The sequence below is a fragment of the Mchenga conophoros genome, linkage group LG12, assembly GCF_057382185.1.
Source record: "Mchenga conophoros isolate Kocher_MC1m ecotype Shallow Benthic linkage group LG12, M_conophoros_male_GT1.1, whole genome shotgun sequence".
In the NCBI taxonomy this organism is placed as follows: Eukaryota; Metazoa; Chordata; class Actinopteri; order Cichliformes; family Cichlidae; genus Mchenga; species Mchenga conophoros.
In genome coordinates, this window is record NC_140537.1 from 7,181,594 (window position 1) to 7,197,399 (window position 15,806).

At 40.0% G+C, this 15,806-nt stretch overlaps 2 protein-coding genes across 2 annotated transcripts; one reads left to right on the top strand and one right to left on the bottom strand.

The window, feature by feature from the left end:
• Nucleotides 1–1,546: 1,546 nt before the first annotated feature.
• Nucleotides 1,547–3,420, bottom strand: LOC146562059 (uncharacterized). The gene is made up of 2 exons (XM_085293543.1): nt 1,938–3,420; nt 1,547–1,892 (listed from the first exon to the last, which is right to left on the bottom strand). The coding sequence occupies exon 1, from the start codon at nt 3,248–3,250 to the stop codon at nt 2,042–2,044; it is 1,209 nt and encodes a 402-aa protein (XP_085149669.1). The 5' UTR covers nt 3,251–3,420; the 3' UTR covers nt 1,547–1,892; nt 1,938–2,041.
• A 386-nt stretch (nt 3,421–3,806) lies between these two features.
• Nucleotides 3,807–6,477, top strand: LOC146562060 (ATP-dependent RNA helicase DDX54-like). The gene is made up of 5 exons (XM_085293550.1): nt 3,807–4,411; nt 4,502–4,615; nt 4,705–4,815; nt 4,944–5,035; nt 5,809–6,477. Exons 1-4 carry the CDS (start codon nt 4,218–4,220, stop codon nt 4,954–4,956), a joined length of 432 nt encoding a protein of 143 aa, XP_085149676.1. The 5' UTR covers nt 3,807–4,217; the 3' UTR covers nt 4,957–5,035; nt 5,809–6,477.
• The last annotated feature ends 9,329 nt before the right edge of the window (nt 6,478–15,806 follow it).

Consider the following 15,806-nt stretch of genomic DNA (forward strand, 5'->3'; position numbering starts at 1 on the left):
CACATTATGTCAGCAGCTCCACCGTGAACTATGTTAAAAACAAACACCGCTCACGCCTCACAGATGACAGCTTACAGTCCTGCGTAAAGATGAAAGTGACTTCATACAGCTCCGATTTGCAGACGCTGTGCGCAGAGATTCAGGAGCAGAAGTCCCATTGTAAACATATCACGGCAGACCCAACGATGTTTCCATGAACACGCTTTACAGCTTCTCTTTATTGACCACTTTTCACACACGGTTGCTGTATGCATACAGCCGGTGTTAAAGCTCACAGCCCGACACATACCAACACAACAGCATAGAGAGCACAGACGTTAAGGCGCCGAGGCGTGATCGCGGGTGCCGCTCAGGTGCGTCCGCCTCCCCTGCAGCGGCGCTGCAGACCACGCCCCGCCACACACATTAACCAGGTAAAATACATATTGTCAGGGTTCCTGGGTCGGTGACCCAGTGTTTTCAGTTTTGTTCATGTTCATATATATATATATATATAGCATATAGTAAACAATGAATCTGTAAACGACAGCTGTTGACATTTTTTAAAAATGAATGAAAAAGCATATTTAAATAATCAACATACATGATTTAAATATAAACACACACGTGACAAGAGACAGAACGTGTAGAAGATATATGCAGAAAGAGCTTTCAGTGGTCAGCTGATAACATGATATCTAAAAAATACATAGCTCATTTTCCTGTCTGTTAGTTGGACATGCTAACCTGTTAACAAGCTCCTATATTCACCCATACAGTTTGTAGATCATTTTGCTAAAATAGGTAAAATCTCCACTCTTTCAGGGCACTAATAGGCTAAAGGCATATTACAAAAGGTCATTCATGTATTCACAGATTCTCTGTAGTTATTCTGCTGCTCATTCACCTGTAAAAACCACACCAATCATTATTTCAACAGCCTTTTTATTTTGGAACAAAAGCATTTGACGATATGACTTACAGGACGTTACCAAATTCATGAAGCTATATTTGTGAGTTTATTTATCAATATCAGTTTAATGTAAACAGACTGATGTAGTAATAGACAGTAAAATGTTGGTGCGTGTGTAATATATGAGCGTTTATGTTTCTCTACATGGGTAAAAGTACTCCATGTCGCCCTCTGGTGGTAGCAACCAACTATGAAAAGAATGGATGTTGGATCTTAACTAAATGATAAAAAGTTTTATTACTTTGTATTACTTTCTTTAGTTTGGTAAAATTTACAGTTTTAATCCCGTAAGAAAATAAATCACTATCATAGAGAGGGATATTAGTAATTCGTTTGTTAATAACACTTTGTTTGTGTTTGCTAATGTTTCGACAGGAAAATGGTTTTCTACAAAGTTGTTTCATGTACAGAGTAACACACACACACACACACACACACACACACACACACACACACACACACACACACACACACACGTATGACTTTGCCGGTTTCAGCTGAAACAATTTCAGTGTTTCAAACCATGTTCCAGGATTTTTCCTTTGCCATTTATGAGGTTTCAAGAAGAAGATAAACGACAGATATGAATGTTTGAAAAAGTTATAGATGAAAAGATGAAAAATACTCAAAGGATAAATTCAATTGGTTTATTGTTTTATGAATAAGTTGAAAAAGAAAAAGTTAAACAAGTAAATAATGAAACAAGGTAAAATGAAGTAAGAACAAAACGTCAACAAGTAAATAATGAAACAAGGTAAAATGAAGTAAGAACAAAACGTCAACAAGTAAATAATGAAACAAGGTAAAATGAAGTAAGAACAAAACGTTAACAAGTAAATAATGAAACAAGGTAAAATGAAGTAAGAACAAAACGTTAAGTAAATAATGAAACAAGGTAAAATGAAGTAAGCACAAAAAGTTAAGTAAATAATGAAACAAGGTAAAATGAAGTAAGAACAAAACGTTAAGTAAATAATGAAACAAGGTAGAGGAGAGAAAACCCCAACAATCCCCTCTGAGCACGCACTAGGCGACAGTGGGGAGGAAAAACTGCCTTTAAACGGGCAGAAACCTCCGGCAGAACCAGGCTCAGGAGGGGACAGTCAACTGCCGGGACTGGTTGGGGAGGTGAACAGAGGTGGAGCAAGACGAGGCTACACCTGCTGAGGAAGCAGTAGAGTTCCTCCTCCAGGGCCAGCGGAAGCGTTTGTTCTTCTTTTTCATGCAGTTTTCTACAAGAGCTTTTTTTTCCAGGATGAGGGTTCTCAACTCATCGATGGTTTCTTTGTTTTGTTTCTCAAGCTTCTTGCACGTTTTCTCCACCTCTTCCAACGTTGCTTGTTTTTCTTCAAGCTTTTCCCTGAGCTCTTTGGATGTTTCCTCCTGCATTATCTTGTCCTTGTGCATGTCTGCGTTTCTTTGTTGTACTTCTTTGTACATGTCTTGTAGCTCCTCATTTCTTTTGTGGATATCTTGGAGCGTACGCTGCAGGTCGTCATGTATGTTGTCTTGTTCTTGCTTTTGCGCCTGCATTTCAGTGTGTTTGCGCTTCAAGTTGTTGTATTCCAACAATATCCCCTTAGTGAGCTCGGAGTTGTTTCTCGCCATTTGCTCCATCCTTTTCTGCATGTGCGAGCATTGTTTGTCCAGTTTTTCTTTTTCCCCTTCTAGTTGCTTTTTCTCGTGAAGAAGGTCTTTATTTTGGCGCAGAGTATCATCCACCTTCTCTTTCAGCATTCTGTATTTTTCCTCCGTGACTTTGAGTTTGTGCTCCATGTCGCTTTGCTTTTTCTCCTGTTCTTCCTTCTGTTGGAGGATTTCTTCATTTTTTTTCACAGCTTCATCGAAGTTTGTTTGGAGCAGCCGATTCATTTGGTCCATATATTGGAGATCCCATTCTGTCTTCTCAACAGTAGCTTTGCTGTCTTTAAGCTGGTTGGACATCTCCTTTAGTTCCACGCTCTTTTGCTTGTTTTCCTTAATTAGGAAGACAATCTGCTCTCGGGCTTGTCCAAACTTGATTCCCCAACCCTCATTAATAATATTTATGTCGGGCTGGCGTTTTTGTCTTTCTTCCAGGTTCTTATTTTGCGCTTCCATCTGTCTACACTTCTCCTCCAGTTGAAGTTTCTCTTCTTCAATCTGTTGAATTTTATTCTGGAGATGGTAGTTTTCCTTCTTACTGTCATGTAATGCCCTTTGGACGGCTAAGAGGTCATTTGGGGAAATTGGCCGGCCACGACAGGAAGGAGAAGCGGCGTAATCTTTTTGCCTTGGTTGGTGTCTTGTTGGATACATGTTGAAGGTTGTACACGACAACTCTGAAAAGGTTTCCAAAAGTTTCTGTGGTGAACGTGTGAAGGCTGCAAACACAAATGCTGCGAAGACACGAACTAAAAAACTGCTGTGTGTCACCCCTGTTTAAGGAAAAACTTCAAAGGATCGTGTAGTGACATCATAACTCCATGAGCCAATGAGATTGTCATGTGACATTTTGGAATGGGGATATTTTTTTTTAAACCGTTTTCAAATTTAACTTAATATTTGACTGTTTCTTAACTGACCTGTTTAGCTGATTAAGAAATGAATTGAAACGAGCATCACTAACGTTATATAACAGACAACAGAAAAAAAACATTTTTTTTCTAAGTAATAGAGGTATAATACATTTTTTAAATTTTTTTTTTAAATTATCCTACTTTTTTATAAGAGGGAACATTATTTAAAGAATATGTATTTAATTGGAAATCTCTCTATTCGTCTAAAGGCTATAACAAGAAAGGTGAGCTTCCTGCTCAAAAATGAAATGACCAAAATAAATGGAGCATTTCTCTGCAATTACAAACTCTGTGTAAACAATCTTGGTTTCAAAATAAGGCTAATGCTGGTGAGATGTCATCACAGGTGTAAATATTACTGCAGATGTTACTATGTCAAAGTTTCACAACTGTCTTATGTTTATTTATGTAGGCAAGACCTACTTTTCACTTTTTTGCTTTGCTATATGTTCTTGAGTGTATTAGTTTGCCAGCAGCACGAACATGTACTAGTGTCAATAATAATAGTACGGTGGATTAGAAAACCTGCTCACAAGTTGAATAAACACCCAGGATTGTTTCATCATTTTCATTCAAAACCAATATTTGAGTCAAAATGAGAAAGTTGTTTGTGCTGTCTGATGAAGAAGAAGCAAAATAAAGTGCAGTTTTGATGTAGATGATGTTGTATACAAACTAGAAGAGGAAGATAGTAGGATCTCTGTATCATGCTTTGTCACTTTGTACCATGTAATTCTTTCTATTTCCACCAGGGGGTGTTTTCAGAAGTGGTAGGTGGTAAAAGAAGAGGTCAGCAGGAAGATGGCGAAGAGCGACCAAAGACCAAGAAAAAGAGGCAGTCAGGCAAAGATGAAGAGTATTATATCCCTTACAGACCTAAAGACTTTGACTCTGAGAGAGGGTGAGGCATTAAACTGTTGCATCTGTTTCTTTAAAAAATGTGAATGGCTTTGTGTTTTATGCTGTTTTGTCCTGTGTTATGCGTCGACAGGTTGAGTCTCGGTGGAGAGGGCAGTGCTTTTGAACAGCAGGCCTCTTCAGCTGTCCTTGATCTCATGGGAGATGAAGGCGATCGCCTTAACCAGCAGAAGAAAATGATGAAATGGTACAAATTTCCCTATGTTTGACTCAGTATCCACCAAATGGTCATTTCAAACTATAATTTAAAGTCTTTTTTCCCCCTTCTTTTTTTAGGGACCGTAAGAGGAAGCGTTTTGTGAGAGAAACGGGAAAAGAAGACCAGAAGAAGAAGATCAAAACAGACAGCGGTCAGGTTATCAGTAACAAGAAGAACAGGAAGAACTTGTATCCTTCCAACAAAAAGCTTCTCTGTGTGCTGCTCTCAATGACCCTCTTCTCTACTCCTATGACAATATTAAGCTGTACTGTGAAGATGTTGTATCACTTGACAACATGTCGCTCTGACATGTCAGTTATGAGGAGTGAAGGAAAAAATACAAGATTGATGATACAGGATCTGGATCAGATGGAGAAACAGGCGGAGGAGGCAGGAAGCCAGCAAGAGGTAGGAAGGCATCAAAATGAATAGCACAAACATGTCTGCCTGTTAAATATAGAACATCAGCCACCATGTTTTAACTCAACTCTAAAGGTAAATACTTCAAGTCCCTCTTCCAGCCTTGCGAGCTATAACCTCCTGTTAGATTAAATAGTTAAACATTTGTCATTTTTATATTTACCATTTGTCCATTGTTTTAACTCTGTGAAAGGAATTCTTTCTTTCCTCCCATCCCCAGATTCTCGAGGTTCTGGGTGGGAGGTTGAAGTGTTTTATCACAGGAACGTCCTTTTGAAGATCTGTTTGATGTTTGGTAGAGCTTCCTACCCTTTGTATGGTTTCACTGTGTTATCTTTGGTAAACCATACATTGGGTGTGGGGGAAGACTACCCTCTTTATGACCAAGGATGTTGTTCCTGCTTTTAGGTTTTATGACCCTTTGATCAACACACACACACACACACACACACACACATTCTCACATAACACCCACACACACACACTTACATACAGTGCCTTGTCTTTGTAACCAAAGGGGGTTGCAGGGGGAGGTGTTTTGTAAACTATTGTTTGAAGTTTGTCAATAAAAGGCAGCGAGAGGAGGCCATCATCGGGGTTCATTGTCGTGCTGGACACAGATGAGGGGGCCTCCCTTGCGCAAGAAATCGATCGAACACTGTTGCCTTGTTTTTCTTTCATGGGAATAAGTCTTGGATACAGCGGGGTCTGAGTTTAGACCCAACACCTCCAACCTCTTTGTTGTGTCGTGCCTCTCCCAGGTCGTGGCCGTGGCCGACGAGGTCCAAACGTACAGAGCTCCGGTGACCACAAAGCACGCTCGGAGCTGAAAACAAAGGATCAGATCATGAAGCAGCGCAAGAAAAAGCAGAAGCACCAGTTCCTGCAGGGCGGGGGGATGAGGAAGCTCCGCTCCAAGAACAAAAAGTGGCTCGGAGAAGTTAAAAAGTCAGGTTTTGGAAGGGGTGGCCATAAGAAAGGCAAGCTGAGGAAGAAACTGTGAGGAGGACAGAGGGTTGATGGTGTGGAGGACATCAGGAGGAACTGGGTGATAAGCGTCAGAATCATCTGAGAACATCACCAAAGATTTTCCTGGCGCTTTGTGTGACTGTAGATTAAGGAGAAAATCATTTGTGAATCTTTACACTGCAGAAATGCACGTCACTTCTTCCTTGATGGCCTGCTGAACTCTGCGTTTGCCACAGAGTTATGTTTAATTATGATCCACTAACCTGGATTTACTACTTGTAAGCATGTTGGCAGTCTAATAAAAGTGTTTTGGAGTACTGAAATATGTCTTATCAAAATGGTAAAATACAGATATTAAATATTGTGTGCTTAATTTGCAGTTAGTTTCAAAAATCGTCTCGCCCATCTTTTCTTAAAATAAGAGGTGCTCTATAAAAATGACATTAAATTCTGTAAACGTGCTCTATTTGCAATTATTTATCATTACTGTTGTCCAAGTGGTCTCATTTCAAAGTTGAAAGCGAGCATCGGAACGGGCAAGAAAGGCGACTTTTAATTGACTTTGAATGTGTTGTGGTTACTGATATCAGATGGGCTGGGTTGAGAAACTGGCTTAGAATTCCTCTTGCCTTCAGCATGTCCACGCCCCTCTGACTTCTGCAATCAACAAGGCATTTTTACCCAGGGAAATGTTTATTTCGCTTTTCAGTTTGGACTGTTCTCTGTAAATTCCTGAGAAAATTTGAGAAGATCAGGAGTGTCTGAAAAACGTAAAACAGCCCATCTGTCACCAACAGCAATGCTGCCTTCAAAGTCACTTAAATCACCCTTTTTTTTTTCTGGCATGTGATTGGCTGATTAGATATTTGCATTCACAAGCAGCTGAATAGGTTAGTGCAGGGGTCAGCAACCTGCGGCTCTTTAGTCCTTTTAGTGCGGCTCTGCGTGGTTTGGGAAAATAAATTATTTTTTAAAGTAATTAGCTGAAGTGTATTTTATTTATGTTAGTTCTTTTTTAACTTGTAGTTCTAAATTGGAAGATTACTGTGATATTGAAATGAAATATAAATATAAAATTATATTCTATTAGTTTTTGAACGCTCAAAATAAGCGTCACACTTGCGGAAGCAGATATACCCGCCGAAACGCCGTGCATTTATCGAGACTTTCAACCCCAGGTAGGCTAATTATCAATCTTCGGATCCACATTATGTCAGCAGCTCCACCGTGAACTATGTTAAAAACAAACACCGCTCACGCCTCACAGATGACAGCTTACAGTCCTGCGTAAAGATGAAAGTGACTTCATACAGCTCCGATTTGCAGACGCTGTGCGCAGAGATTCAGGAGCAGAAGTCCCATTGTAAACATATCACGGCAGACCCAACGATGTTTCCATGAACACGCTTTACAGCTTCTCTTTATTGACCACTTTTCACACACGGTTGCTGTATGCATACAGCCGGTGTTAAAGCTCACAGCCCGACACATACCAACACAACAGCATAGAGAGCACAGACGTTAATGCGCCGAGGCGTGATCGCGGGTGCCGCTCAGGTGCGTCCGCCTCCCCTGCAGCGGCGCTGCAGACCACGCCCCGCCACACACATTAACCAGGTAAAATACATATTGTCAGGGTTCCTGGGTCGGTGACCCAGTGTTTTCAGTTTTGTTCATGTTCATATATATATATAGCATATAGTAAACAATGAATCTGTAAACGACAGCTGTTGACATTTTTTAAAAATGAATGAAAAAGCATATTTAAATAATCAACATACATGATTTAAATATAAACACACACGTGACAAGAGACAGAACGTGTAGAAGATATAATATATCTTCTACATATTACCCATTCGTATATTATACGAATGGGTAAATCTGAGAATTATAAGAATAAATATATGTACAAATATAAGAGTGTATGTTAGGGCTGTTCGATATAACGATATATATCAAATGACGATATAAAAATGTCTATCGTTTCCTATTACGCTATCGTTTGTTTCGTGATGTCGTAAAAGAAACTGTTTACAGCAGTATTTTTCATCGTTTTGACGGTCACCTTAGTGGCTATATTAATTTCTTAAAGTTCTCTCTTTCTCTTATATTTAATATAACCACACTATGGGCGGGCAAGTGCCTGTTTTTACGTGTTTTCGTTAGCAACAATGACGGTAAAACCATCGCGTGGTTCCGCTGTACGCTTGTTTGTTTTCCACGTAAACCTTTCACAATAAAGCTCAAGATCCTGTTGAGACTTTTCAAAACAAACTGAATCACATGAGAGAGTATGCAGAGTTTACAGATGAGAAGCAAACAAAGAGCCGTCAGACTCAAACTATATGTATACACCTGCCCGCCTTCGTAAACAACTAAATGCTATGTTGCCCTATCATTTTTTGATTGGTCCACATGGTATATTTTTTCACCAATAGGAAAGGCTGGGGGAGTTGGGAGGGGGACTGAGTGCTTTCTAGTGTTTTTCCTTATAAAAACCGTTTCTTCCCGCAGTAAATATAAACAACGATAGTATTCAGGAAGAAAACCTGCATATATTATACTGAACATAAAGTTGTTTGCAAAACTTGTGCATAATTTTTACAAATGTACAACTTCTATTCGCATTTCAAGTTATGAAAACAATTCCTTAAACATGTTTGTGGCTTTTACAGTAAAAATGACAAGTATTTTCTACTCGGATTTTGAATTTTTTTTGTCTGAATTTAGATCTATTGTGCAAATATAGTATAAATGAAAAATTAACTCAAATTTCAGATATTTGAGGTTGTGCCAAAAAAAAAAGAAGAAGATTTTTTTAAAGGTGAAATATAGAGGTAAAATCTAAAGTAGTCAAAAACGGCCAATTATACTCTGGACCCCAGAGGGTTACTAAATACATTTACATGTCTTGGTGACTGCAGCTGGAACCTTGGCAAAAAGTGTATGTGTGTGTGTGGAATGCTAGCTACCAGCATTCATAATATAATAGTTACAATAGCAACAGTAACCAGGGGGGTGGGGCTTAAATGACAGAACAAAGACAGGCTACCATGATGTCACATGCCAGGCCACTATGATGTCACATGCCAGGCCACCATGATGTCACATGCCAGGCCATAAAAATCTATAAATAGGGGTGCCTCGACACACAGTTGTAGAATTCCCTTGCAGGTGATTTTAAGCTAGCGATTGAATTGTGTTTTCAGATGAAAGCGCTTATAACCTTCTCCCAAAGTAGAGTACTCTTCCTCCACCCAAACCTAAAATGTATATTTCTAAATACAGGGAAGCAATTGTATTAGAAAATAAATATAAAAATGAACACAGGACCATGGTGCCAAGAACAGTTAAGGCGCCATCTCATCGCGAAATGTGCCCACAGAGGCCAGAAGGCGAAAAACCTGAACACACATTCAGGAAAAAACCAGAACACACAGGCATGAAGAAAGTCATGGCTCAACCTGCTTGTGTGGATACACGCAAAGGGGACAAGCAGCTCCTTGAGAAATCTGGACTTGTCCCCTTTTATTTACAGAAAAACGATTACAGAATCGTTCCAGGCTACCTGCGTAGAAGAAAGGCAGAGAAAGAAAAGGCTAAGCAGGACAATGATGCCTGGTTAACAAAACAACAGGAAACAGTTAAACCACTGGCCGAACAGGAGAAACAAAACATTCTCCAGGGCCTAAAGAGGAGGTTTAATGAGCTAAACTTTGAATATCAATCCCTCCCTTTTACTATCTCCCCTTCACAGCACAAAAAATACAATTACAAAATGTTTCTCGAAGAGGCAATGAGTCAAGTTGAAAAAGACATTGCCCTTTTTGAGGAACATAAATACATTTACGTAGGCAGGGAAGATGCATCTGACGAACAACAGTTACAGCGGACTCCACTGCCACCCATTAGACCGAAAAAGACAAAGTTGACACCCGCTCCTCAAGTCACACAACCAACGAAAAAGGAAACTTTCTCGACCGACAACCTACCACCTTTTCGTAGGATGTGTGTTCCACCTATATCCAGAAGTGGAAAGCAACCTATTCCCATGACTGAGAACCTTCACAGACAACCTATTCCCACCCAACTAGTTATAATTCCACGACCTAGTCCTGTCCCTCTGCCACCTATTTGTAAAAAAGCTGAATCTACACCCCGACCACCTGTAAGACCTCCAATGAAACGAGGTGTAACACCCATCCTTCCACCCATTTCCACCAAAAAGCTGTAGTGCTGTACCGTTAGAGTAGTTTTTTAACTACCTAACCCCCAACCGGTCTTGACAGAAGCCGCACCATCTGAGCCTGGTTCTGTCGAAGGTTTCTTCTTTTTAAGACAAAGGAGTTTTTCCTTCCCACCGTCGCCCAGTGCTTGCTCAGATGGGATCATTTGATTGTTGGCGTTTTCTTAAACATAAATTGGCCTATTGAAAAAATGTAGTGGTTCTTACTACATTTTATTTTCAATAGACCAATTTATGTTCAAAAAAAAAAAAATTACAGCAGAAAAGAAAGCATGGGAGACATCTGATGCATTTCATTGCTTTTTAAAAAATAATTTATAATTTATCTGGAACAAATAAAAGAAAGTAAAAATAATCTTTTGTGGATTCTTTTTCTTCAATAAGTAGTAGAATAGGCAGTTCTTTATACATAAAGCGTAGTGTTTTGTTAAAAAATAAAGTGGCACAGCGGCACTGTGTTAAAGGCCTGTGTTTTTACCATCAGCGTGACAGCACCGTGCCGCCTTTGCAGTTTTAAGGCCCAGGGAAACAAGCCTGCCAGCGCTCTGTAGCGGCTGTGACCGCTGCCGATAAGGAAAGGCTGCTCTTCATAGAGGACTCAAGCTCGGGGAAACGTTTTCTGGTCGACTCTGGCTCCCAGAAGAGCCTCTGGAACTCTTGTGTCGTCTTTACAATGGTATATTATTTAATCTCAAAAAAAACAAAATAAAAAAAAATTGGAGATTTCCCGTATCACATAACATGTGCAGGTACACTGGTACAGCACATGTGAGCGAAATTCTTATGTGTGTGCAACAGAGGTGTGCAAAATACAATAACATAAGAACAAGCAAAATATACGAATGGGTAAATCTGAGAATTATAAGAATAAATATATGTACAAATATAAGAGTGTATGTTAGGGCTGTTCGATATAACGATATATATCAAATGACGATATAAAAATGTCTATCGTTTCCTATTACGCTATCGTTTGTTTCGTGATGTCGTAAAATAAACTGTTTACAGCAGTATTTTTCATCGTTTTGACGGTCACCTTAGTGGCTATATTAATTTCTTAAAGTTCTCTCTTTCTCTTATATTTAATATAACCACACTATGGGCGGGCAAGTGCCTGTTTTTACGTGTTTTCGTTAGCAACAATGACGGTAAAACCATCGCGTGGTTCCGCTGTACGCTTGTTTGTTTTCCACGTAAACCTTTCACAATAAAGCTCAAGATCCTGTTGAGACTTTTCAAAACAAACTGAATCACATGAGAGAGTATGCAGAGTTTACAGATGAGAAGCAAACAAAGAGCCGTCAGACTCAAACTATATGTATACACCTGCCCGCCTTCGTAAACAACTAAATGCTATGTTGCCCTATCATTTTTTGATTGGTCCACATGGTATATTTTTTCACCAATAGGAAAGGCTGGGGGAGTTGGGAGGGGGACTGAGTGCTTTCTAGTGTTTTTCCTTATAAAAACCGTTTCTTCCCGCAGTAAATATAAACAACGATAGTGTTAACTCAAAAGACACGACGTTGTACTCTCATTCACAGCGCTTTTATTCCTTCCGCCATTTTACATACGGACCACAACAACAACACTTCGCGGGCAACCGTACTCTCGCGATAAAACAGAAAATAACAAGTTAACAATCTCCCTCTTTCTTAAAAAAATAAAATAAGAGTATAAACACACCCCAGTAAACATTTGTATACACACCCCTGTAAACATTTGTATACATATATGTATATATTTATATAAACAAAAAAAACATTTCAAAAGTGCTTTGCTTTACTTAAAGCATACTATCATTGCACACAATAAACAATGGTACATTTGAATGCAAAGACAACTTTGTAGACAAAGGATTACAGTATCCAGAGTCCTTCATCTAGCGCCTTTAGAAGGGTTAAAGGTGAAACTCCCTTTTTCGTCAGACAATCAGCAAGTTGAGATTTTGAATCTGACCAACAAACCTGTCTGATTTTCTTGGCTTGTATGAGCTCTTTAATGCTGCTCATTTCTAGCCTCAGTCTCTTCTCTGTAACCTGCTTAGTAGACTTGAGTGCATCAAACAAGGAATGATTATCAGTTACACAGATCAAAGGAAGAGCGTTTAGACCAGTGTTACCAGTTGTAAGCTCAGAAAAAAGTGTTGCCAGGAAGACAGCACTGTCTATTCCATCTGACATGGCAAGAGTTTCTCCTGCCAGTGTACTTCTGACCACGCGCCTGATTTTTTTAGACTGCCAGAAGAGAGGACAAAACTTTCCTCCTTTACCCATAAGGACGATTAATGCCCCTCCTTGAGTACCGCCATCAGGAAGGTTGCCAAATGAAGCATCACTGAAAACAACCAATGCCAGATCCTCACTGTTACCCAAGTGCTGAAACTTAAGAGTCACTTTCTCTGCCTTAAGTTTACGGATAACTTTGTTCACTTCATGAATAGACTGTACAGTTGCATCTTTGATATTAGATCCAAGGCTACATGTGTCAAACATAACATCAGGCCTTGTTTGTTTGGCAACCCACAAAATCTGTCCTATTTTTGACCTGAGTTGCTCACGTTCTGTTTCACTTAAGGAAGCCTCCCTCTGTACAGCCCGTGCTGCTTGTAGCTGAACCGGTTGTAGGTTGTCAATGTAAAGTTGTTGATGCACCTCTATTACATCATTAACTGTACAAATGTCCATACCAACATAAGAAAAGCTGTCATGTTCTTCACGGCCCACAAGGAAGGTAGATTTCAGTACAGGAATGATATGAGTTGCAAAGTGACTTGAACCAGCCCAAAGGAAATCATCAACGTGACATGCAAGCACTCCTGTAACCTCAGATTGTTCATTCTGCCAATAGAACACTGCAGGATCAACCTGTGATATTTTACCACCAGTTTTGAGCATGATGTCTTTGACCTTATTGTACCAATAAAGTGAAGCATCTGCAAGTCCATAAACACACTTTTTCAGTTTCCATAGAACATTGTCCTTGCCAGCTTCAGGTGGGGGACGAAGATAGATGTCTCTTGACAGTTGCATTCCCTGCAAGAAGGCAGATTTAATGTCCATTGAATTTACTCTCCACTTGTTTTGACATATCACAGCTAGCACCAGTCTGAGGGACTCAGACGCACATGTTGGAGAGTCTTTCTGTAGTTCTTTAGTATTTACCTCTTCAAACCCCCGTGCCACAAGTCGAGCCTTTGGGACAACACCATTAGTAGTTTCTTTGAGTGTACAGACCCATCTAGTAGACACACATTTTTGACCCAGGTCTTTCACTTCATCAAACACACCATTACTTTGCCAGCTCTCAATCTCCTGCTGCTTAGCAGAATCAAAGGAAATATCTCTTGTTATGAGTACATCTGCATCTCTGTTTTCAGCTTCAGTGCAAAGACCATCAACAAGTGACATGTCTACAGCTTTCTTTTCACCTTCACTACCATCATGCTCAAGATATTGCACATTGTACCAGTTTTTGTATTGCCCTTTTGCTTTTCCCGCTCTGCCTAGCACTCTGGCTGTGTGTTGAACACCGTTGTCTCTGTTGGTAAAAGCAATCAGCTGTCCTGATCTTAACTTTACATTTGCAGAGACATGATCAGTGGGTGTAGAGGGCTCATTTGCAGTTTGTGTGACAGACATGTTTTCTGTAGTGTGTGTGACAGACATGTTTTCTGTAGTGTTAGTTTCTCTGTCAATAGTGATGTCTTCTTCCTCACTAATACTCTGTTCCCCATCGGGTGTGTCAGTGTCATCATTTTCAACTGCGTCTTTGTTGTCATCATCAGTAGTACTGTGTGATATTTGTTTATCTCCAGTCCGTGAATCCACTTTAGTCAATCTTGACTGGTGTACTCTTACAAGAGTCCCCCCATGTCTTACAAATACAACAGTTCCATCCTGCCCAATAACTACACCTGGACCCTTCCACTCTGTACAGTCGACTCGTTTGTAGTATACTTTATCTCCTGCCTCATATTTGTCATCTGTAGGCCTAAGTTGTTTGCGTAGTGCTCTCCTGATCCTTTCTGAACACTCTGCCTCAGTAAATGCTTTTCTGGAAGCATGTAATGCTGAGATATGTTCAGCTACTCTTGCACTTACAGTTGTGCCCTCTAAGGCAGGTGGCTTATCCATCAACACAGAAGGAAGGTTGGGGTTTTGGCCAAACACAAGTTGATGTGGACTATAACCATGTACATTAAGCATACTGTTTTTGGCCATAAGGGCCCAGTCTAGCGCAGTGTGCCAGTCACATCCTCGTTCCTTTTTTACCTTCAGGAGGATTTCTGTAAGTGTCATGTTATGTCTCTCCAGTAGTCCGTTGCTCCAGGGACTATACCCCGCCGTTGTTTTTACCTCAATGTTAAAGTTTTCAGCCATGTCCCGAATGTCTGTGTTGTTGAACTCTCCGCCGTTGTCTGTGTAGAGCCGTCTGGGGGCACCGTGAATGCTTATCCAGGTGTGAATGAAGGAGTTGACGATCTCTGCAGCTTTCTTTGTCTTTACGATGCTGCCGGCACTGAAGCGTGTGAAGTGGTCGATGATGTGAAGGTACCACACATTGGGCTCCAGCTCATGTAGATCCATCGCTACTGTCTCATTATACTCAGAAGCCAGGGGTAGACCAACAGCAGGTCTCGGCTTGGTTTTGCAATATTTCTGACAAATGTCACAGTCACGAACTATCTCTTGTAGAATAACTGCACATTGTTTATCTGTATTGCCAGAGCTTTGGATGAGCCTCAATATCCTCTCTGCAGATGCATGACCAAACTGCTTATGAAGTTTCACAAGGACTTTCTGTTTCTCTTTTGTAGACATTTCAGCAGTTACCATGAGAACTTCATTTTCATTGCAGCTTTCTGTAGTATTTTCATCTCTAATGTCCACACAATAGTGTCCCGAACTAGTGAGCTCTAGGGGAACAGGCTGCTTGAACAAGTTGTACATTTGTAAAAATTATGCACAAGTTTTGCAAACAACTTTATGTTCAGTATAATATATGCAGGTTTTCTTCCTGAATACTATCGTTGTTTATATTTACTGCGGGAAGAAACGGTTTTTATAAGGAAAAACACTAGAAAGCACTCAGTCCCCCTCCCAACTCCCCCAGCCTTTCCTATTGGTGAAAAAATATACCATGTGGACCAATCAAAAAATGATAGGGCAACATAGCATTTAGTTGTTTACGAAGGCGGGCAGGTGTATACATATAGTTTGAGTCTGACGGCTCTTTGTTTGCTTCTCATCTGTAAACTCTGCATACTCTCTCATGTGATTCAGTTTGTTTTGAAAAGTCTCAACAGGATCTTGAGCTTTATTGTGAAAGGTTTACGTGGAAAACAAACAAGCGTACAGCGGAACCACGCGATGGTTTTACCGTCATTGTTGCTAACGAAAACACGTAAAAACAGGCACTTGCCCGCCCATAGTGTGGTTATATTAAATATAAGAGAAAGAGAGAACTTTAAGAAATTAATATAGCCACTAAGGTGACCGTCAAAACGATGAAAAATACTGCTGTAAACAGTTTATTTTA

Bases quoted from the DNA above. Each gene is read 5' to 3' on its own strand.
- LOC146562059 (XM_085293543.1), bottom strand. From the start codon at position 3,250: ATGTATCCAACAAGACACCAACCAAGGCAAAAAGATTACGCCGCTTCT.
- LOC146562060 (XM_085293550.1), top strand. From the start codon at position 4,218: ATGCTTTGTCACTTTGTACCATGTAATTCTTTCTATTTCCACCAGGGG. The intron at 4,412-4,501 runs GTGAGGCATTAA...ATGCGTCGACAG, and splicing joins GACTTTGACTCTGAGAGAGG to GTTGAGTCTCGGTGGAGAGG. The intron at 4,616-4,704 runs GTACAAATTTCC...TTCTTTTTTTAG, and splicing joins CAGAAGAAAATGATGAAATG to GGACCGTAAGAGGAAGCGTT.